Below are 24,254 nucleotides of genomic sequence, written 5' to 3' on the forward strand. Positions count from 1 at the left end.
TCACATTGCACACTGGGCCACCTTTCCATCTGCCGCTGTGTCTGCCTTGCAAAACTGTGTGAACCATCAGAACTGGACTTAGCAGGCTCCCAAGAGGACTCATGAAAAGTGAGCACCAATAAGCACCATTTTTAAATTTAACCCAAGAACCCCCTTCCGCTCCAAAGTGTATCAGTCTCAGACCCAGGAATAACCCTGGTTATGACCACTGTTGTGGATCTGGGATAATAATTATTATCTTTCCCAGTGGAATATGACCTGGCTTTAACCGGCAGTCTCCTGCATCAAATGTGCACTGCAAAAGGGGAATCAGAAAATCTGTTTAGCATATGTCTGTAATGTGCTCTTGTTTGTGAGAAAGATCTGATTGGGTCGTAGTTGATTAATCAGGCCTAATGGCTGGATCTGCCCATATGGGACAAGTTTAACCGATTATCATATACTCAAAGGGCAAATAAGCTTCATTGGTAAAAATAAACTTTGACTTGGTCCTATAGAGTAGAACCTGAGGGTATACAGTCATTCGGTCGACCCTATCAAGGTTGACACATATTAGATCGACCATTGATGGTCGACAGGGCATAGGTCGACACCCGAAATAGGTCGCGATGGCGAAGGTCGACAGTGTTTTTCAGGAGAGGGGGGGGGGGTTTGAGCAGACATGTGCTGACAGGTGCTATTTCATACCCTACCATCCACTACGGCGTGGTGGGAGAATAAAATAATGTGCCTTGCGCAGCACCGTGCCCAAAGTATGGCAAGCACAGCAAGCCATGTGAGGGGACGCGGTACACTTAGGCAAATTCTAGTGCTCACTATAGGATTTATTTACGGCAGGATGCTGGGCACTTTTTTCAATCGGTGGGCATATTTCATATTAGAAGCAAAAAAACAAACAAATTATATATATATATATATATATATATATAAAATTGCACACTGCCCTAGGATTATGCCCATTAAACATTGTCATACGCTACTATGCAAATTACATATTCTGTCGTAATGGCAATTACACATTATACCACACACCATAATGCCCATTACACATTATGGCATACACCAAAAGTTCTCAGATGCATGTCAGCATGGTGGGGGGCAGTGTAAGGGCGCACAGTGCCGCACACAAAAAGGGAAGGATGCATTTTGAGATTTTAAAAATCAGGCAGGGTGCGGCACCAGCTTAGAGGGAACACTAGCTGCCATGTCGACTTTGGGGACAAAAAAACTTGAAAAGCTCATGTTGACCTTTTGATTGTTGACCGTAACCATTTGATTGTAGACCGTAGCTATTTGAAGTGTCAACCTAAGCTCTGTCGGCCTTCAGTGGTCAATCGTACGCATGTCGACCGTCATGCAGTCGACCCTATGACCCATACTCGAAACTGAGACATTTGCTCAAGGTCTACTTTTCAAATTAAGTAGAAAAAAACGGTACTTCTATGTTAGCTGAGCGCCCAACTAAGCTATTTTCTTAGTTTTCCGCGTCCCCTCGCGGCCCTCGCCACGCTTAGGGCACGGTGGCTCGCTGCGCTCGCCACACTGTATAAAATCAACTCTATGCCAACATGGATAGTGGGGGTATGAGCGTACTAACTATAGTGGGCGCCCAACTAACATAAGTACCAAAAAACAAAACCATGCATTTGGCAGGGTCCTTACATGTATCTAGTGAATGCATTTATTACACCCTGCTTCATTTTTCTTTTGGGTAGGAAATAGTTTCTGTCTGTGCTCCAGATTACTACCATCACCTTACACAACAGAGCTGTAAGCCGATAAGGTCATAAAACAATGAACGGCCTCACAATTTTACCTTCTTCAAAGTTGTCGATTTCCCTGTCCTGTAAACTTGCTGCAAAAAAAAAGAGAAAATAAGTATAAGAGATGGTGTAACGCCATTTAGTTCAATAAGGAAAAATACTTTTTAATGTTCTAAGTAATAGAAGTATTTCCAAAGACCTGGCTTGTGACTACTGATGTGAAGGTGCTGGGAGCTGACAGCACATCACCTAATGCTTGGTATAAGATTGTGAAAAAAGGTAAGTAAGCAACATGTTTTACCTACTGTGTGACACATTATTAGGAAGTCAATCTCTCACTTTAGGGAGTTTTAAAGTCCCTACACACTGGGCGACTATGCCCAGTGTGTATGGTCAGCGATGATCGCATTCATCCCTGGGGGGAAAGCCCATCAGTGCATACACACTGAGAGGTTTCCCCCCTGCCCGGTGCTGACGGAGGACAGTGCTATCTAAAGCCTTCCTCAAAGCCGCTCATCAAGAGAGGCTTTCCCAGCGATGATGCGGGAGCGAGCAGCAGCGCTCACCGCTGGGGCATACACACTGGGTGGCTTTGAGCTTAAAGCCACTCAAACCTGCTGTTTTGAGCGACTTTCAGCTCAAAGTCGCCCAGTGTGTATGGGCCTTAAGCAAAATGCAGAGATGGACATCTGCATCCTGTAAAGAGTTGTTTTCACTGATCATTGTACTTATCTGGATTAAGCTTAGAGCACAATACATAAACTGTAAAGTCCCTTTAACCCTTTGAGTGCCAACACTTCTGTGAGAGATGTTCAAAATATATCCGCTAAAACGGCTGTGTTTGCTATTGCAATTTTCACACCTATTTTGATACAATCACTTGGCACTCAAAGGGTTAATAAGCCCATATAATACTTCATTTTGTTATTTTAGAACTAAACCTACAGGTATGAAACCTTTATCCATTTCTCCAGACTTCAATACAACAAAATAGAGATAAACGAGTCCATGGTCCAAAAAAACGGCAAATGCCAAAAATGGGGAACACTTCAAACGGGTATCATTGGGTCGACAAGCATTAAGGTTGACAGGGTCATTAGGTCTTCAGTAGTATTAGGTCAACATGGGGAAGGTCGACATGGGGTTTTTCACATTTTTTTGTCCCGAATTTCTACATAGTCGACATGGACACTGAAACGTAGCACCATGTCCCCTCACATGGCTCGCCAAGCTTTGGGCACGGTGCCTCGCTACGTTCAGCACACTATTTTATTCTCCCACCACGGCCTAGTGGATGGTAGGGCATGAAATACTGCCTGTCGGCAAAAAAAAAAGTTTGAAAAACCTCATGTCAACCTTTTGCATGTCGACCTTCCCCTTGTTTCGACCTAACCCATGTCGACCTTCCTGCATGTCGACCTAGTGACCATATCCCCTTCAAACTACTGTAAAAATAGATGGATTTTGTCCAGGCCCTATCTGAGCTGCGTTTCTGTGAAGTGCAATCCACATGCAGGCGCTAGATAAATGAATAAACACATTATATATGGGTTTAAAATTATTGCATAAAATGAGTGCACATATGAACTTAAGTTAATTGAAACATTTTATTACACAACTGGTATGCCCTGTCATTCACTGGGTCATTAGCTGGTATGGCCATATAGCTGTATCCCCACAGAGGCTCTCCAAGCTCGGTGAGCCGCCGTCAGCCTCGCACCATGCAGACGCCCTCACCAGGTTTGTGCCACCCACAGCCACAGACTCGCATCACACAGGCATTTTAAGCCTGTGTGTGTCATTTGTCCCCCCTTCATCTCTGCCCCTCCTCCTTTTGATTTAGTCTATCAAAGGAGGGAGGGAGTTTGTTGGTGGGGAAGCACCTTCCAATCTCTGCCCCCTCTGTCATCCCCCCCCCCCCCCCCCCATCTATTTCTCATGTTTATCCTGCCTTTACGATCTCCCAATGTCTGCATGTGGTGCTACTACATTTAAGATGGATTGAAGCATGAAGAATAAAGGTGCCCATACACGGTACAATTATTGTATACAATATGGCATTGCATCTCATCACACCCAAAAATTGTACCATGTATGGGCACCTTAAGAGTTGAGGAGTGTTAGAAGAGATGGATCTAATAGCACCTCCGCCAGTCTCCAAAATGGCAAATCTCTAAAGCTGCGCAGCGGCCAACAGCACAAGTTCGTAAATAATTTCAAGTCACAGGAGACGACATGGAAAGAAGGAGCAAAATAATTAAGGGATAGGGAGGCTCCACAAACCTTGTTCACAGTCCAGCAGAAACAAGCAGTAGGCTGGGGAGAATCAGAAATTGCAGTGAGGGAAGGAGAGGGAGTTTGCACCAGTACATTCTACATTGCCAAGTACAGTACATAAGAGATGCCAAAGTTGCAGAGGAAATCCATGCAAACCAGAGTAGTCCACACAAACTCCCCATGTCTTGCCAGTACATACTGTACAGCACGTATACATTTGTAAAAACGAATGAATTTAAGTTTTGGTTACCGTTAAAATGACAAGTTAAGGGACAACTATGAAGTGGACCTATTCTATATTTAAAGAAAATCAATAAGATCAGAAAGAAAAACACGTTCTTTATTACCATACATAAATATTAGAGATAATTATGTGGAACAATTTTAGGATTACATATACACAACAGATTATAAAACAATTAAGACAAAATCACTAGGAAGTAAAAATACAAAGGGAATTCTGGCATGTTTTATACCCCTGAAGAAGTCACACTGGTGAAGAAACGTGTTCTCACTGTAGTGGAACGCATCATTATGAGCATATAGAGGTGCAGACTGTTATCCCTATTGCAGATGCGCCACAAACGCCGCAATGGGTGAGATTTCTTCTTGAGACACTGAGTTCAGACGACAACGTCACTACAGAAGTAACAGCTAGATTCACTGCAGGAAAGTCTTCCGGGAATATAATGTCCAATAAAACTTCATTAAATAAAACCATAATTAAGAATTTTTCTATAACCATTCTGGTTATTAAGATCTAAATCTTAATTGGGTTTAAGCCTGCGTTTACAGGTGTTAATTTAATTACATTCTGGAAGGAGGAACCTGTATGATGGGTGTCACAATTTGTGACGTAACATTTGGAATTACTACAGATCTCTACAGATATGCCCTCATACATCTTCTCTGCATTCATACCAAACAGCCTTGACACACCAGCTTCTAGCGTCAGGCACCTTATCTGCTTGTTTTCCCATCAAAAAGCATCTTAATCACAACAGCATCAGACCATTAATATAGGACACCTGTATATTATATATTAACATGTTGCACTCATTCTGCAATGCTTTACAGGAAGTACGACCAGCATCTAATTAGCTTTGGTATTTTACCACAGCTAATGGATTCAGCTGGGGCTATGCAATTAGCACGGATATGCGGCACTCATCGGGGATTATGCTACGGGTGCTTCAGGCACTCAAAGCATAGTCCACAACAAGCAGCCCTTGGGATCAGGATCTTACCATCAGTCATACATCGACAATCTTTTTTTTTTTTAAGAGAAAAGTTAATGGGGCTAATTGGATACCTATGCACTAAGCTTCAAAGGTGATAGAATGGCGAGTGATAAACAGCCAGCCAATCAGCTCCTACCTACCATGTCACAGGCTGTGTTTGAAAAATGTCAGGTAGGAGCTGATTTGTTGTTTGTTTATCACTCTCCATTTTACCACATTTGAAGCTTAGTGCATCTGATCTTATTTCTTTTACTGTATATGAGTCCCTGTGGTGGACCATGGTGCGGTGGGATTTGGCAGTAGACGGCTACTGAAAAACTTTTCATTACATGGATAGCAGAGCCAGCTAATTAGAAAGAAAGGTACTTATATGTTAGTTGGGCGCCCACTGAGCTATTTGCTTAGTTTTCCGTGGGGCACGCCATGCTTCGGGCTCGGTGACTCGCTGCACTCACCACACTATATAAAATCAACTCCCTGCCGACATGGATAGTGGGGGTATGAGCGTACTAACTATAGTGACTGGTAATCAGTGGACCATACTTTGGGTTAGACAAACTACAATGAGAAGAGGTCAGACAAAGGTATAAACAGGCTGGTATATACAGTGTAGTATAAAATACTGAAAATCTAACAGTGTTATAATGTGTTAAGAACTTCTAGTATTATAAAAGTTTTCCTTTTTTTTTTTTTTTTTACTTTAAGTTACCTGGTATTAATTAAATATGTATGTGCCAGGCATGCTCATATAAAAGGAGATACAAGCATCATTGTAACTTTAGAACAACATTTTCCTGACAGTATGTAAGGCAGAAGACCGCTGTGTTTGGAAGAATGCAACGGACGGTGTAATGGTTAGCATCACTGCCTCACAGCACTGAGCTCATGGGTTCCATTCCCACCATGGCCCTAACTGTGTGGAGTTTGTATATTCTCCCCGTGCTTGCATGGGTTTACTCCGGTTTCCTCCCACAATCCAAAAATTTACTGGTAGGTTTACTGGCTCCCAACAAATGAACACTAGAAAGTGTGTGCGCGTGTGGTAGGGAATATAGATTGTAAGCTCCACTGGGGCAGGGAATGATGTGAATGTTCAAATATTCTCTGTAAAGCGCTGCAGAATATGTGTGCGCTAATAAATAAATAAATAAATAATAAATCTCTCCAGAAGAGATAACTCTGTTCCACGGTCTAAAATATATATATATCCCAAGAAAAACGGGCGGCACTCCAACAGACTTTCTTTGCAATACCAAAACAAACTTCAATCCGGTTAATCATGTCCCTGATGACGAGGTACCCGCCTCGTAACAGCGTAGGACCGGATTAAAGTTTGTTTTGATATTGCAAAGAAAGTCTGTTGGAGTGCCGCCTGTTTTTCTTTGTTTGCAATTGGACCTGCGGGTTTGCCGTCATCTTCTGGATGGAGGCGGTGCCCGGTGTCAGCGAACAGTGATGACATCACCACGTCTAACTCAGTGTACCATCACCATGGAAACCAAGTACTTAGGCTGAAAAGTGGAATTCCATCAAATAATGCAATAAACAGAGATAGTAATATAGTAATGCTATAAGACCATGGATGACACTGTAATCAGAGTCGGCACTATACCACACGGGATGCAGTTTAAATCCCGGCGGTCGGGATCCCGGCGTTCAGAATCCCGACCGCCGAAATCCCGACACTTTCTCCCTCCGTGGGTGTCCACGATACCCCTGGAGGGAGAAAAAATTAGCGTGCCGAGCGTAGCGAGGCACCGGGCCCGCTGTGTGGCGAGCCCGCAAGGTGGGGCGATCCACATCCCCCCCTTGTTGGGATTTCGTCAGTCGGGATTTTGAACGCCGGGATTTCATACTGAATCCATACCACACATAACCAACATACAATTATACATAGCCGATTTTGTTTACATAATTGTAGATTGGTTATGTGTGGTATATTGCCGACTCTGCTTACAATATAATCCATGGTCTTATAGCATTACTATATTATATCTGTTTATTGCATTATTTTATGCAATTCCACTTTCAGCCTAAGTACTTGGTTTCCATGGTGATGTACACTGAGTTAGACGTTGTGATGTCATCACTGTTCGCCGGGCACCGTCTCCGCCCAGACACCGACGGCCTCTCTTGTACACACACACACACACATACATACATACATACATACATATATATATATATATATATATATATATATATCTATATGCAGTGTGTACAGTCAATATAACTATGCACGCGCCCATGATAATGACCCCCTTCACAATCATCTGTACATGCAGCTCAATCGGACAAGATCATCAGCAACTGCATGTATGGAGTGGGGAACACACACATCACTGACTGATCAATGTGACCAGTTAATATAGTTCTCCTACAGACCCACCTATATAGTTAACTATATCGGCAGCTGAAACAGTCATTAGTGTGTACCCAGCATAACAGCCAGACAAACTGTCACTCATTAAATAATACATACAACTAAATATCACACAGTGCCAGGGCCATTTCTAGACAATTTAGCTCCCAGTGCGAAGAAACAGAAATGCGCCCCCACCCTTCCAGAATGTGCCAGTGAAGAAGGAAAAGGGGTTGCATAATAATAAAAGGGGTGTGGCTTAATATAAGGGTATGGTCTAGTAGGAAAACAATTACCTTACACCTCACTTTTGCAACCTGCATGACCAAACATTGGTTACCGCAGGAATGGTCATTGGGTGCGGGCTGAAGGCCCAAACAGTGACATAAAAACAAAGGCCCACACGGTGACATAAAAACATAAAGGCCCACACGGTGACATAAAAACATAAAGGCCCACACGGTGACCTAGTACGCCTCACAAATCAAGCCCAAACATTGACAGGCTACATAAATCATTATACACTGTTTATCCGTAATGCAAATTAGACATTATGCCACACAGCGATGCCAATTACACATTACACCCCACACCGTTATGCTAATTTCACAATATGCCGCACACCGTGATGCCAATTAAACATTATGCCGCACACCTTGATGCCCATTACAACCCCATACTGTGATGGAAATTACCCAATACTCCCCACACCATGATGCCTATTAAACATATGCCCCCACAGTGCCAGATATCCCCTCACAGTGCCAGAAACACATATGCCCCCACAGTGGCAGAATTTCCCACCAGCAGAGTGCAACTCACCATTGTTGCTGCTATCTCCATCTGCTGCTGCTGTTATAGGGGCTGCTGTCCTCTGTCTCCTCCGCCACCATCTCCGCTTCCGAGGGGAGGGGAGAGCTCAGCACAAGGTGGATATCTCCTTCCCCCTCACTGTGTCTATGAGTCCGTCCCTGTCTGGGCCATCAGCCAATCATATCTCGCGGGCTGGCTCTTGATTGGCTGCCCACTGCGAGCCAATCAGGACCCGGCCCGCAAACTCTGACAGGGACAGACTCAGACATAGTGAAGGGGAAGGAGATATGCACCCTGCGCTGAGCGCTCTCCTCCCACTAAGAAGCAGTGGAAGTGGAGGACAGTGAGGGGAAGGAAAGAGTGACACGCGCAATGCGCTCTTCTCTCTCCCCTCTGAACGGAACTGGTGGCGGGTGGAGCTGGCGCGCCGGCTTTTTAACAGTGGCGGACAAGCCGTGCGGCGCCCCATGTGGCTGCACTGCTTGTCCGCCTACAGAAACGGCCCTACACAGTGCCTTAGTACTTCGTAGAATAGGATACTCACAGACCCCCAATATTTGTGCTGATTCTAACAATGTCTGTATATGTCATGTTTCAGTCACATGAAAGCAGGAGCAGTTATGTGAATACAATAAATGATGATGTGATTCTGTCTATTAGGCTGAAATAAGAATAGACTGCAAACTTCCGTATAAACGACCTAATCTCAAGAGAACCACAATATCAAAGAGGACAACAAATGAGTGCCAAGGAGCAAAATATTATACAATAGAAAACCATTTCAGAAGGAAAAATGTATTATACAGTGTATGTGATGGGGAAGCAGACATATAGGGGTCAATCCTATTAGGCCCAAAGGGTGTGAGGTGGCATTCGGGTGCTGTTTTCATGAGTTTAAACGCTGAAAATGGCACCTGAATTACGCCGATCTAGCACCCTTCCCTGGAATGAATTTGTTCAATTATTCACACCCCTATGGAGACGGGAGCGCTTTTAGGCAAATTCAGCCTGCCGCAAAATGCGCCCGGTGCCATGATGATTCATATTAGCCAATCATCTGCACGGAATAGGATTGTCCCCTTATATTCCTAAGTAAAGTAACTGCTATTTGTACCGCCAGACAAACATGTTTTTACCATTTTGTTAGAGGGCGTGCACTACTCTCGAGAGCTAGGAAGCATGCTACTGCACACCTGTGACACTGATCACAAACTAGCGGCAGGACTGGAAATACAGTATATTTTTACATTACATACATCTATACAGCAGAATATTTACAACCATGCTGCAAAATACAAACCACTTGTACGCTAAGATCATAAAGCACATCCAAAATAATCACTTAGGGCCCTAGATTTTTCTTACAAAAATATCTTTGTTCCAAGTTATATTCAATTAGTCAACCCCAAAACTAGTTTGTGAAATGCTATCTGCATTTAAATAAAAAAAAAAAAAACTTGCCTTAAGGACATGCAAGTTTCAGAATTTAGAGAGAAACACAGGACTGAGAATGGCTCTATTCATGATTTTAGTTTATAAAACAGATTTGATCCACTAAAACTAGGGCCTTAAATGAAAATGCAACCATAGATCCCTGCAACAACCTTTATCCTGACTAGTTACAGAAATCTGCTGCCACCAACATTATTGGAATGCAGCATACACAGACTGGGGCCTGGGAAGCTTCCAAGTGTCAGAACGGTGTCAGGACAGAAGCACCTGTTTGGATGAGTGTCATAGCCAATGAAGTTCTGCATCCCACTGGCACAGCCCCAGTCCCCCTGTGACATTTCTGGGAATACAACTTGTAGATGGATGGATCTTTGTGTTTTTATTTTGCCATATAAATCATTCCTTGTAGAATATATAATCTATGTGGATGTAGTTTAGAACGCAATTTAGATCTGAAAGCCCGGAACAGGCGGACATACACTAGCGAACATCCTCCAAGTAGCTTTATGTTCCGCTCTTAATTGTTTACAGAAGGAACAGTGGGGCAGACAGTGGCGTAACTACAGATACATGGCCCCCCCCCCAGGAGTTTTTGTCGCCCCCCCAGAAAATTTTACCCCCCCCCCCCCCCTCATTGCCCCAGTTGCTGCTTGCCGCCGCCTCTAACCCGGACACGCAGATCTACTTCTCTGCGGTGACCGGTCCCAGTGCTCCTCCTGGCTCAGCTCCTGCTGCTAGCCTAGTATGAGCCTGGAGGAGCGCCGTCACATATCCTACGAATCGCACATGTGCGAGGGGAATTAGTGACAGAAAATGCTGAGAGATTGTAAACGTAATCCTCTCGCAGTTTGACAGGAAGCAGATATTTAGTGATGGTTACCAGAGTGTGTCTGAACAACGGAAGTTGTGTCCAGGCGTGTTTGAGGAGGGTCTGTGACTTCATTGATGACCACTTCCACCCTATCTCCATGTCGTATTAGTGGGAGCCTCAGACCTACGTACAATTGCACAGATGGCAAACACTGTTTGATGGTTCAGTAATTGCATATGGATTTGTGAGTGGATAGCAAATAGTGATCCATTTGCAAATTTCTCCCAATTTAGAACAGAGGGATTACGTTTTAGATCTTTCTTCTGGCTTTCTCCTCACAGCCCACTGTGAATTATCTTATTAGCGGTCAAGTCTGAATTAAGCACAGTGTGCGGTCCTTTGGAGTCTGCCCCTCTGGCCAACTGGTTACTCCATTCAGAGATCTGGTAGTTAGTCTGTTGCTGTCTCCTCAGTATAAAGGTTGCCATACACTTATTCAAACTGTGGGGCTGATGTATTAAGCCTGGTGAAGAGATGAAGCGGAGATAAAGTAGAAGAAGGAGATAATGCACCAACCAATCAACTGTGTTTGAAAAATGACAGTTGGGAGTTGATTGGCTGTTTTGTCATCTCCTTCCACTTTATCTCTTTACCAGGCTTAATACATCTGCCCCCAGAGGCGTAACAATAGCCCCGCAGACCCCGCGGCGGCGGGGAGGCACTGGGTAAAGTGTGGGCTCGGGGGGTCTGCGGGGCTATTGTTCCGCTGCTGCCTGGCCCTACCCCAGTTGCTGCATGCCGCCACCTCTAACCTGGACATGCAGATCTACTTCTCTGCGGTGACCGGTGCCGGCACTCCTCCAGGCTCATATGAACAGATATGGCCACCTCCAGGCTCATATGAACACCATAGCCATAGGAACAGATATGCCCTTCTACACTTATTCAATCACCGGCGAGCATCTCCCGTCGGGGAGATTCCCGCCAGGCCCTATTCAATGCGGTCTTCCCCAACAGCATTGAGCAGGGTATCTCGGCAGAACGTTCTGCCGAAAACGGCCGGGAAGTGAAGAGCTGCCGGCTGCAGCTCGCCTCTTCCTGGCCACGCCCCCTTCTCGCTCCCCGGAGGGGGGGCATTGAATCCCACCTGCATGTTCTCAGTCGAGCTGACTGCCGTGACCCTCACATTGAATACCCCCCTAAGTCTCAATCCACCAAGCAATGTGAGAGCCTAGTGAGAGTAAGCAGCCAGTTCCCGTGCATTTCTGCCAATGTATGATGTGTTATTTGCCAAAAAAAAAAAATTCTTTAGTCAAAAGGCGATGCGACTATGTTGCCCCAGGAGACTCTACTGATTTGTTTGTTTTGCTTACAGGTCTGAATTAGGACCCAGGGGTGGCTGCCATCTTGGGCACACTACATAGGTTGCAATTTACAAAATAAGCAATATATGGAAAAAAGATATACAACGGCAAATTTAAAAGCAACTAACAAGATACCCACTGAAGGATAGTTCCACCTTTTGTTCATACCCATGAAAGATCCAGACGAGGCAGCGATCTAGGGCTAACTATAGTTACCATATCCCACTGTAACCTATAAAGAGTGCATTTATTGACTGGGAAGGAGCAACAGACATCCCCCATCAGTTATCCCATCTGGTACACATCTCTTATAAGCAGCTGGGCAGCAGAGCTGGAGTTATAGACCTGCCTAAACCATGGCTGGGTCCCAGAATGTGACCTGCATCAGGGCCAGGTGCCCACTGTAGGTTTTTTAACGCTGGTGAAATTGAAAGTAGGGGGGGGGGGGGGGTACAGATACTTAATTAGGTACAGATGTGCCCTCCTACACCAAGCAACGTGAGAGCCTGGTGAGAGTAATCAGCCAGAAGCCATGCAAATGCATGTCGTCTGATTTGCCAAAAACTCGCTTTAATCACAAGGTGATAGGACTTTGTTGTCCCAGGAGACTCTGCTGATTCTTTTGTTTTGCAACACCTGTATATTGTGTGGGACATTGTGTATACAGAGAACAACGGAACAAATATTGGGAAAAAATTGCATCTGCTACATTGTAGCAACTCCTATATAGTTTCAAAGACTCCGCTGAACGTACATATGCAAGTGTCACTCATAAAAAGAATCAGTAGAGTCTCCTGGCGCGTCCTTGCATCTAAACACAACTTCAGCAGAAAACTGGTGCGCCAAGAGGGGCTGTTTGGTGTGAATGCAGCAAAGGCGTATGAGGACACATTTATACTGGCATTTGTAGCTGCCTCTAGGCTTTGACCCATGGTAAATGCATGTGATTTTTACACATTGTCCTAAACCGATAAACACAATGCCACATAAACCAGCAACAGCATTACTAATATGTGTAGCAATAGTTTGTAAGTGCAACCCCGCTGTGCAGCAGTACCACAGTAGGAAAAAGCAGGCTATCGTTATAAATATACATGTGATGCCAATGTAAAAGAAAACTTCAATGAAATGTAAAGATGGTAATTTGTTTAACTGTTTTACCAGAAGTATTAATATAGGTTATAAATGACAGTAGAAATGTTAGCAAGTGTCCCAAGCAGATCCGTGCTATACTGTATGTAAACACATTTAGTTTCAATGGCAAGGTTAGAGAACATAATCTTACTGTTGCGCAGCTGAGGTCTGGGGGCACGTGCTGGGGGCTGATTTCCGCCCATAAATGGGTCTTGCGTTTTGTTACTCGAGGCGCTGGTGTGAAGTGCCGAGTCAGAGTTCGTTCTGAGGAGAAAATCACCATGTTACCATACACAAAGAAATGACATTGAACAGCTGCTTAGATAAACAGGACTGCACTAGCACGTTAAAGACACACACAGAACAGGACAAAAACAAAATTTAACCTATATTTGTAAATAATAAATGGTCTCTCTACAAGTGAACCTGCCAGTTATTTCCAGAGCACCATGCTGACTGCATAACCAATGCTGACCGCCCTTTACCGGTCTCCCCCAGGAAGGCCAGGACGCCAGACCAGTGCACATTAGCAGCATGGGGGACTTGGCAGGAAGAGAGAGAGATAGACCTCAAGTACAGTATGCTGTTATTCTAGGGATGGGAAAGCCGGTGTTTTGGCACGGACTACACCAGAGACCTTGTACTTCTGCATAATCTGTGTGATCGCACCGCTGCATCCCTATGTCTGCATGCTGCTCTTTCCTTCTTGCATGGCCAGTGTTTTCCTCACTGGCTCTGGCGGATTGCTGCGCACAAGATTGTCCAGTTACTTTAGGAGAAACTAAAGGGGCACTGAAGGGGAATGGGGTATGGTCTGATGGGCACTGAAGAGGTGTGAGCGGTGGTCTGAGGGGCATGTGTGGCTGTCTATGGGGCATGCAAGGTGAACTGATGTGCATTAAAGGAACAGGTGGGGTTGCTTAAGGGGTATGGTTAGTGGTCTGATGTACATTCAATTGGCATGTGGTGTTGTCTGATGGAAAGCAGGGAGGTTTAAGAGACATGTGGCAATGTCTTAGGGGCATTAAGTGGTATATGAGGAATTGAATAGGAAATATTTAAATAAAACATATACGTCACACATTATAAGTGAACACTTGTAACTATAATGTACAGAAACCATACCAAAACTAAATGTATGCTAAGGCTGCTTATATTTAACAACTATTGAATACCCATTTACTACAAAAGGGAAAAAAAAATGTTGGCAGTGTTACTCCTGCAGGACCATGGTCAGAAGTTTACTATAAAATCACGTCACGGTCTCCAAAATATTTTGTGATTGGCAAAACAACCCTTAAATTAAAATGTTTCTAGAGCACGAGACGGATTTATTGCCCAGCTAATAAGAACATTAAAATCTGACATCACAAGATCTCCCTCACTTCTCTATGACATGCATGGGAAAATATGTAATACTAGAAGACGCTACATTTGTGCCATTACAGAAGAGCAAATCATGCCAATGCTGAGGAACCAAACTCCCACCCTATGTGTGTCTAGGTCTATGACAACATACTTCAAAAATAGGAGTAAATAATATTTTAGTTCATTGTTAGTAAAATTACCACAAATAAATTGTGGGATGCATCAGTGCGGGCAATGTACTGCTGAACTTCGTGGACAGAATAGAAATGGCTTATTGATCAAATGATAATATAAAGCTTTATCCTTTTTTTGGGGAATGCAGTTGTACAACCTATTCATACTTAATTTCAACAGAGGACCCTACACTCAAGATGTATGGCTTGAGTGTAGCCCACTCATCAGAAGTCTAAAGGTGACCATACATTGGCGCGATTTGGCCTGTCTTCATCTGATTCCGAAGGATGGGCCTGATAATTTGGATGAAAACTGGCCAATCATTTTTTTGACATCAGGTCGGTTCCAATGTGCGTTCTCGTGCGTATGGGATCGGAGCATGAGATCCTACATGCAGCACATAGGATAAATCATTATCAGACCCATCAGATTCACGTGTGATATATCGCATCCACATTCCCTTGAACTCCCATGGGAATCCTTTTACATGCGATTGAGTGCCAAATTGTATGTAGGCCTCCCGGGGAGGTGCGAGGGGAGGTCAAGAGAAATCAGGTCCGACTTATGTCTCAGACAAGTCAGCCAGTGTATTGGCACCTGAACACATGCGATTGGACCGATTTCATCAGATTTCTTGGCCCGATCTGTCGGAATCTAGTAAAATTGGCCCATATTGATTTTATATATCATTCCGCATACACAAGGTTCAATGTGGTCTATTTTTTCTATTCCATTTTGCTTATATAAGCAAATATATCGAATGGAAATCGAACGCATTCGATTTTGATTTGATCCCAATGCGCAGCTCCACGGCATTGAAATCAATCAGGAAAAAACTGTGCTGGCAAGACTATATACTACAGATCTGTACTATATAGTCCAAATCGAATGTGTTTGCCTTTCGATCCCAATTCAGCAAGGCAATCAATCCGTGTGTACACCCCTTAACTAAAACCTCCTAGTTCTCAAAAAAACTTGTTTGTATATTTGAGTGGGTTTTGTTTATCTCTCTTTATCACCCTTGCATTTATCTCTTGTTAAGACTTAATACATCTGCCCCATTGTTTGTTCTTCTTTGTGCATCAAAAATTCAACACATACTGTACAGGTCATTTATGAATGAGGCACAGATCAAATGCCATATTTCTTATGTATAACACCTTCTGGGTGAGATTCAGTCGCAGACACAGGAGTAGATTACAGAAGTTTGCAGGAGGTGACTATTAGCCCATTAGCATTACTGGCTGCTACGACCATCAGTGGCTGCTACCGTTTGGGTTACTAGGTTGAATCAGCACTAAGAGTGATTCTTGCTAAAGATGCCAAGCGGATTGTGATGTACTATATGAAATACAGTTTCAGTAGGTAGTCTCATCCTGGTGATACACACAGAGCTACATATGTGTCCTGATATCTTTGCATTAGTCACTTCAAGCTCATCTCCTCACGCAAACTCCCATTGATACCCTGTTAGGGTCTGGCATCTTTTTTTGCCGAAAATGTGTCTTCATTGTACGAATATGCAGTTTTGGCCAATAAAAGTGCCCAATGCACATACCCGTAGGGCATCTCTCACTGAATCTAGATTTCTTTATTTACTAAACCAAAAACTATATGTGGCAATCCTGTTGCTTGGATCAACCAAAAGGCTGGTTTCATGGTAAGAGGAGTAGAGTTTTGGCGGCCAGGTATAAAAAAGGCACATACACTACAATTCCCTTATTCTCTGTGCCGTCAATGTTCTATAATGTAAAATATGAATAAATTTGGACCATTAAAGATGTTCATTTTAAGAGACTTCTGTGCCAATTTGGTTAAATAAGTAACACTGAAAAAAAAAGCCAGATTGGATATTTCTTCTGAATTTATAAAAAAAAAAATTAAAAAAGAAAAAAGGTAAAAAGGTTTTTCTATCTATCTTCATGCCAATGGAACAATGTTGAAAATGTTTAGCAATATTGGTAAACATTTTAGAAATACACCAAATACAAAGTTTTTGCTGTAACTTCCAAAGCATCATTTTTGTAGAGAACAAAGGAAAAAAGGAACAAAATAAAAGAGAACGCTTTGAACTGGTTCTATCCCAGAGCTAAAAAGAAAAAAATGGTTCACCTGTTAAGGGCAGACAATAGTCTAAATCCTGGTCGTTTCTCTTCACTCCAGGGAGCCTGCTGCCTTCAGAGACAGAAGTTGGGAAGGGGTTAGAAGGAGACAACGTTTGATCAGTTAAAATCCCAGTAAAAATAGTGAACATTATGATCTCAGGTTAGTGCTCTGGCGAAAGAAAAATAGCACTAAAAAGAAGAGTTAATGGAAAGTGGAATTGGATTAGAATTAACTTGAAAATCAGAATGGAACCGTTGTTAATGGTATATTCTTGCATTTCATTTCAAGGAAAGATTTGGAGTAAAAAGACCTGTTGGCGTGTCTTCCAATGCCTTGCATTGCAAGCTTTTCCAGTGCTTAAAAAAGGCAGGAGTGAGTTAAGCAAGTTTCACATTCAAATTAGCATCAGCCGAAGAATGAAAACCTATAATTAAAGATAGGAGTTCTAGGCAAAATAGTGATTAAAGTTCCATTAAAGTGATCATTACCTTTAGAAAGCGCTGCACAATTAATAAGACAGATTTATCTGAGATTCATGAAGAAGGAGCCAATCATAAACATTTAAAACGGAACACTGCATTCTGTCACAGGCGAGTAAGAGTTACTGGGTGTCAGCACTTGAACAACAAGACGTGGCAAACGGGTTTATTAAAGATAAAACCTGAGCAATTTCATCATTTGTTAACACTCTGTCCAATAAATAATCTTTCTAAGCTAATTCCTTCAAGAGAGCGCTTTGGAGGAAATGCTTTATCAAACACAGCTGTTAGCCACCATCATCATCCGTGCAACAAGGGGAAAAACGGTCAATTGCACAAGAAAATTGGCAGAAGGCGTACACTCAGACATGTAGCACTGTCCTTTAGAAGACGAAGCTGCTTTAGGCTTCCCTATGTAGTGAAGTCAGGATTTTCTGTGTTTTGGGCTCTTTTTCCTTTCTGAAAGTTCATTGCCAATGTAGTGGTTGCCAATGGGAACAAGTGACACCAGGGATCCAGAGCGTGGGACACAGAGACCAGCTGCACTTTTCACCTCTCTCACTGGAAATTATTTTATTGAGATCATTTACTTTCCAGGGACACTTTCTTTTACCAAAAAGGGCCAGGTCAGAATACAGATCACCTCCTGGTGTATCTCAGCTCCTAAGCTTTACGTACAGACGACTTGGCGTTCCTCATGTGTAAAGCAGCATTATCTACTAACAGTATATTCGCATGCCATACTGTATTTTCTAAAAATAAACTTAAGGAAACTTAAGAATTGAAGTACAGTCAATGAAAAGGCAAAATGGATGTGTTGCCTATAGCAACTATTCAGATTCCTGCGATTATTTAATCCCCTTTTAGACCTAAAATCTGGGTGGCATCAAGGATTTTGTACCCAGCTCGAACCAGGTTGCGACCCGGCTTGTGAACCCTTTTACACCGGTGTCCCACTCAGTGTAACGCCGGGTGGGTGACGTCACCAGAGGTGGGTCCTGAGCCAGGCAATTGCATTGCAGTGAACGGGTCCTGGATTGTTACCCATTTACACAGTACAGCCAGCCGGGTTGAACCAGTGTTCAACACTGATCGTTTGCCGGGTTACAATCCCAGTTGTCATGACCCGGGTGATTTTAAATGGGAGCGTTTACACTGCCACCAAACCGGGGTTTGTGCACGCTCTTGTGAAAAACCCAAGTATATTTTGTCTGGTGTAAAAGGGGTATTCTAGATTGATCTAGATAAATAACAGCTGAAATCTGATTGGTTGCTTTAGGAAACACTTTTTTTTTTAAATAAAATTAGGAACTCTACCCCTTTTTATGCAGTAATCTTCCAAGGACATTGGCAACATGACATTGTATTTCAGGGGTCTCTCGGACATTCAGGGAGAGTAGGAAAACCTAAGAAACATTAATTGTAAACTTATGTGGGTACAAATAAATCTTGCGGATCTATAACGGTCCTTGGAAATCAGGGATCGTTAGAAATTATACCCTTGACCATCAACTGGACACTTAGATGCTGGTCTCTTTTTTCAAAAACCATGTACTGGACCAAAACGAAGCCTCAAAGTGGGAATGATGATACATATAGGACAGCTTCTAACAGATATAGAGACTCCCATATACCCCTACAGAATGAATATATATATATATATATATATATATATATATATATATATATATATATATATATATATATATATATATATATATATATTCTTTATATTGCATTGTCCCAGGCTGCAAGACCCCAGAATCCAGAACTGCCACCTCAGTAATTTGTGTATATGTATTTCCAGCTCGTTCACTTAAATATATATATATTCTCACTGAACCTTTTACTGGCATACACCTCCAAAAAGGCCAGTGAAACCACATTCTGAACAAATCGCGACTCTGTACTGATTGTACCTGTCCTTAAGTGTATATCAGTCGGTCTAAGAATTAAATTGTCTATCAGACAGTAAGAACCACATACTGAACAGTTCATGACTCTGTATTGAGTGTATCTGTACTTAAACATATATATTGACAGGTGTCACCTAACAGAAACACCCCCACAATTGGGACTGACCTATCATTGGATATATTTTTTGGAGTAAATTTTAAACCTTTCAACCTACAAAGCTATCCGTTCAATTACATGCAGATATAACCAATAACAAGAAATAAAAGATCCCAATACTGATTCAATTATTGAAAGAGAAGGTCTAAAAGCAACAGTGCACCTCCAAGGACCTATTGTAAAACGTCTGGTTGGGGATACATCCTGCTTGTGACAATCGTGGAAATTATGTCTGTGCTATTTGCAAACCCCTGATGAAGTCCCATGTAGGGACGAAACGCGTTGGTAACGTATGTTTGCTATTCTGAAATATCTGAAATGCACTATTGAACTTTTTATGGTCTGGAACAACCACTACTACTGTGTGGAATAAGACTTTGTAATAAAATTATGGACTTTACTTTTTTGCTTTGAATTTTGTCAAAAGGCTATATAGACCCAATCACTAAAGGTCTAAACAAGGGCGCCAACTTACAACTGCTATCCACATTTCTCCTTTTCCCCCATCAAACAGGGGACCTTGTAAGTCCGGCAGCCTAGACATAGTGACCAATAAGTTGGTGGCGCGAAACAAGAGTCTGATCCATATTTTTTTTATTAAGTGAACGAGCTGGAAATACATTATTTATGCTAAAGAAACAGAGGCAATGCTGGGAAACTAATAGTATACTTCTAACTACTGAAGCTGAATTAAGCAATGATAACTCAGACGGACACCAGAAGCCTGTGGCAATGGATCACTAAACGCTGGCTTTTATGTGATGATCTCAAGCAGTCTGAAACCTTCAGGAACTGCACCCACTGACCCCTTTCTCTTTTTGTCTGTAAATAAAAAACCAAGCTGCCAAATACAAACCACAATCACCTCTCTGGTATACATCAGTGAATACAGTGTGCTTTTCCATGTGGACTGAAAGCTTTTGATTTAATATGAGTAAAATTAGAACTCTGGCCAAAGTCTATGAATTTTGGACATAAAGTCCACACAGATGTCTAGATCAACACTTCAAATGCGACATATTCAACATCTGGATAAAATGGACAACACAAATAAGTCCACGGTGTATACAAACAACATGTCCCGGCTACAACATGCCATTTAAATCATCAAAAAAAATGAAATTTAACTTTCAAAATTAGTAAGCGAAGAATAGGGAAGAGGTAGCAGTTAGTGCAAAGAGACTGAACAAAGACAAGACTAAAGAACAAGGAACAACGTAATGTGTCACACAAACACGCATCATAAAATCCTGAAAGAAGAAAAGAGGTTATTTAGCTGGTAAAAGTGATTCAAGCTACTTAAAACGATAAATCAGTTTTTATTAGTCTAATCGCATCATTTCTCTACTAGGCCACTAAAAGCTTTTGTTGATGTGAATGAGGCCGATAAATGATCATTGGCATTACTATACGTAGCCAAGTGGTAAAAGGATTCTACAGGTGGTGATGTAAAATTGGACAACTGAACTAATGCTAGCGCGTTACAAGTTGTTTCTGAGACAGATGTCCTGAAATTTAAGCTTTGGCAAATTTCACAGTGTTTTCCTGTTGCTAACATGTAAGCAGGACAGGTATCTTATTTCTGGTGCTGACGTAATATCTGAACCAGTCTAGGAGGCCGAGGCTTCAGTTAATTGCTGCTTTTTAGGGGCAATACTCAAAATACATATCTTTAGTTCATATCTCCTGCATTGGTATCATACATTGGTAGGTATTCAATGCGGCCAGCGAGGGGGTTAAACAGTGAGGATTGCAGAAAACCAGCGATCCTCGCTGTTTAACCCCCGCGCCGGCCGCTCGCCCTATTCAACGTTCCGTCACAGGACGGCGAGAATTCCCCAAAACAGCGAGACCCGCGGCTAATGCAGAAAACTCGCTGTATTTAGCCGCGAGTCTCGCTGGTTCAGGAGCCGCATACGCCAATTCCCCCTCACTCAAAAAATGGAGCGAGGGGGAATTGGCGTATGAGGGGGGGTGCGTTGAATACTGACAGGGTGAGTGGTGACAGCGAGCAGGAAGTCGGTGTCGTAGACATAGAAAGACTAGCAATAACTACATACTACAAGCAGGTACTTGTGCTGGGACTTGCAGCTCCATAATACTGCAGCGCTCCAAGTTAGTAGACACCGATTTTGAATAGATTTCCAAACTACATTTACAGACATTCTGAATTATGGCACTGGGTTTCTGATATACAGCAAATACAACAAATTAAGACTTTTGCTTACCTTCTCCAGCTATTATCAGATGGGGGAGAGAGATAAACCGGTCCATATGGAGAGCTGTCACAGTGATTCATAGTAAAGGAAAAGCAGATGGCCAGCAGAAGACATTGCACAGTACAAGACACAGTAATGAGCACTACTTTCTATGGTTCGGTTGGCATCCTGAACCAGGCTTTAGACACAGACCAGGCTTCTGCAGCAACAATGACTCCCAGAGCTACAGTATGAGCCTGGAATAGGAACCCGGCGCATTATTCATTGCAAGCTAATCTTCAATTACACTTTGTAACTAAATCTGTGTTAAGCAGCAGAGCTGAACAAAAGATAGAATTGTAGTAATTTAAGAAGCACAAATGAGAAGTCTAGAATAATTTCCCCCATTTAAAGCTGAATAATAAACATGTCACATAATTTAACTCCTAAAAAACAGCACGGGAAGCATCATCTGTAAAAACTGCAGCAATGTTAAATGCAACCAAGGACTGCATAGAGATTCCTATCTCTGAACACTTAGCACCACGCGGGTTTAAAAAAAAAATATATATATGTCCTGGCTTACTTGCAGAAGACCATAGTGACACACTTCCGGGAGACCATACAAACACCCTGACCAGATGGAAAAGTGGCATCAGCAAGTAAATATTTACTGTTTGCACAATTATCTACTATCTAATACCACCTACTTTACACTAAAAAGCTTAGACTGGCTAATAGAGCAAGTGTTGTAGAATGCTTTCGTGTGACAAACAACTTGTTTCAAAGAACTGTGTAATTACATCTATATGCAGTGTACTTATATTATACCGATTTGTGATGCTTCAATAAAAGAAAATTGATAAAAAAAGAAGAAGAGTTGTAGAATGGTTAAGCATTCTCTGTAAATGGCACATTTAACTCGGGTCACCCATTATGCAGAGGTGCGGTGTTAAATGGCTGTTTCACTGACCCCTGAATTATCACACTCTAGGCACATTTACAAAAGAGCGAAAGAGAGAGGAGACTATATCACGCACCTGTATGTGTTCATATGTGCCTCCAGTCAAGTAAGCGGTCAGACAGGTGGGGCTGGGCGGACCAGGGGGAAGAAGGATGCTTCTTGTTGTAGGAATACAACACATATATAAACCACTAGGCTGGGTGGACCTTATTAATCAATGTAATAAGAAAAAACCCTACATTTAAAAATGATCTGTAACAAAAATAAACAGTCCTAATGTAAATTCACTATGATGGATTGCATTTTTATTTATAGGAGAATAAAAAGATAAATGGCCAGATGCACTAAGCTTCAAAAAGTGATAATAATGGAGAGTGAAACAACCAATCAGCTCCTGCCTGACATTTTTCAAACTCACTCTGTGACATGGCAGTAAGGAACTGATTGGCTGGCTGTTTACCACTCTCCATTTTATCACTTTTGAAACAACTGGAATGATATAGCTACAGCATTATTTACATTGAAAGTTTCAATTGGGCAAGCAGCTTGAAATGTTCTTTAGACAAATTAAAACAAAGCAAAGCGCATGGACTATACACGTGAAGCAGCCGATACATAATTGGCACCAATCCTAATAATCTTCTATATTCTTGACCTGCTATTGTTTGAAAGTGTATACTTCCAGCAAGAAAAGGGTTACTGGTGAAGAACCAACACACACATTGTAAAACAGACAGGAAGGAAGAGTTTACTAAAGTCTGAGTGCATTCCCACTAAGGACTGCAGCTATGATGCATGGATTAGACTCTAGTTGTACAAACAAGGAGTGTCGTTGGCAATCCATATTTCATCTTTCAGAAAGAAAAAAAAAACACCACTCCCACTCATTGCTATGTCAACACAGGCTGCAGATTGTGTTTTGTCTCTAAGAACATTTCAAGTACTAGTGTTCTGCAAGGCTATACACAGCAGGGCTGACATTTCCAGCTTGGCTGAAACACTTTCTTCTGCTTGGGTAATAATACAGTATTTTCTGATGCCACTTTTTGGACAGACTTTAGTATATACAGAATGTGACTGTAACCTTCATGTGTAAATGAAAAATCTCAGGGTCATCGAACCAACATGTTTTACAAGTCTGCATAGAGAAAAAAAATCAAAGGAAAACAACAGACTACTTTCCCTAGAGAAAGGAAGGTCCCCAGTGCCTGTACCTTAAGAGTGCAGTTGTACCTGCTCAACATGCAGCATACCAAAGGCTGCCAACACACAATAAGCCTTCAGCTAACATCAGTCTCTGAACATTATTTACGCTCCAAAAATGCACACAATGCATCACAGTGCTGCTACACTTACTGGTGTGAATGTCCTGTAGGAGAGGAATATAAAAGAAAAATGTGAGACACAGTACAGCACACACCTTGGCACGGGCCTTTTTAAAAACTAAAAGCCAAGTGGAAATTACACAACCTGCTTTAAAATGTTCCACACAGGTGCTAAAGTGTCAAGGTTTTCTTTTTATAATGTATTGTCGAACAAACCTGTACAACTTAGGACTGATTACACAGAACATTGGGCCTTATTCTAGTCTTCTTAGATGGACAAAACCATGTGCACTGCAGGTGGGGCAGATGTTACTTGTGCAGAGAGAGTTAGATTTGGGTGGGGTTTTACT

General features: G+C 42.3%; 1 protein-coding gene across 4 annotated transcripts in view; it reads right to left on the minus strand.

Annotated features, from left to right (window-relative positions):
• CRTC3 (CREB regulated transcription coactivator 3) overlaps nt 1-24,254 on the minus strand; it is a 110,480-nt gene that overhangs the window by 26,463 nt on the left and 59,763 nt on the right. Inside the window, exons 4-8 of one of the 4 annotated variants that reach the window (XM_083184034.1) lie at nt 21,646-21,707; nt 16,872-16,934; nt 13,369-13,481; nt 4,047-4,079; nt 1,817-1,855 (exon numbers count right to left, since the gene is read on the minus strand). In XM_083184034.1, the coding sequence (XP_083040160.1) occupies nt 1,817-1,855; nt 4,047-4,079; nt 13,369-13,481; nt 16,872-16,934; nt 21,646-21,707 (310 nt within the window). The remainder of the gene's footprint in view (nt 1-1,816; nt 1,856-4,046; nt 4,080-13,368; nt 13,482-16,871; nt 16,935-21,645; nt 21,708-24,254) is intronic. The other 3 variants (XM_083184036.1, XM_083184035.1, XM_083184037.1) reach the window with 3 other exon arrangements.

The sequence above is a fragment of the Crinia signifera genome, chromosome 4 (assembly GCF_055691185.1).
Source record: "Crinia signifera chromosome 4, ASM5569118v1, whole genome shotgun sequence".
Lineage (NCBI taxonomy): Eukaryota > Metazoa > Chordata > Amphibia > Anura > Myobatrachidae > Crinia > Crinia signifera.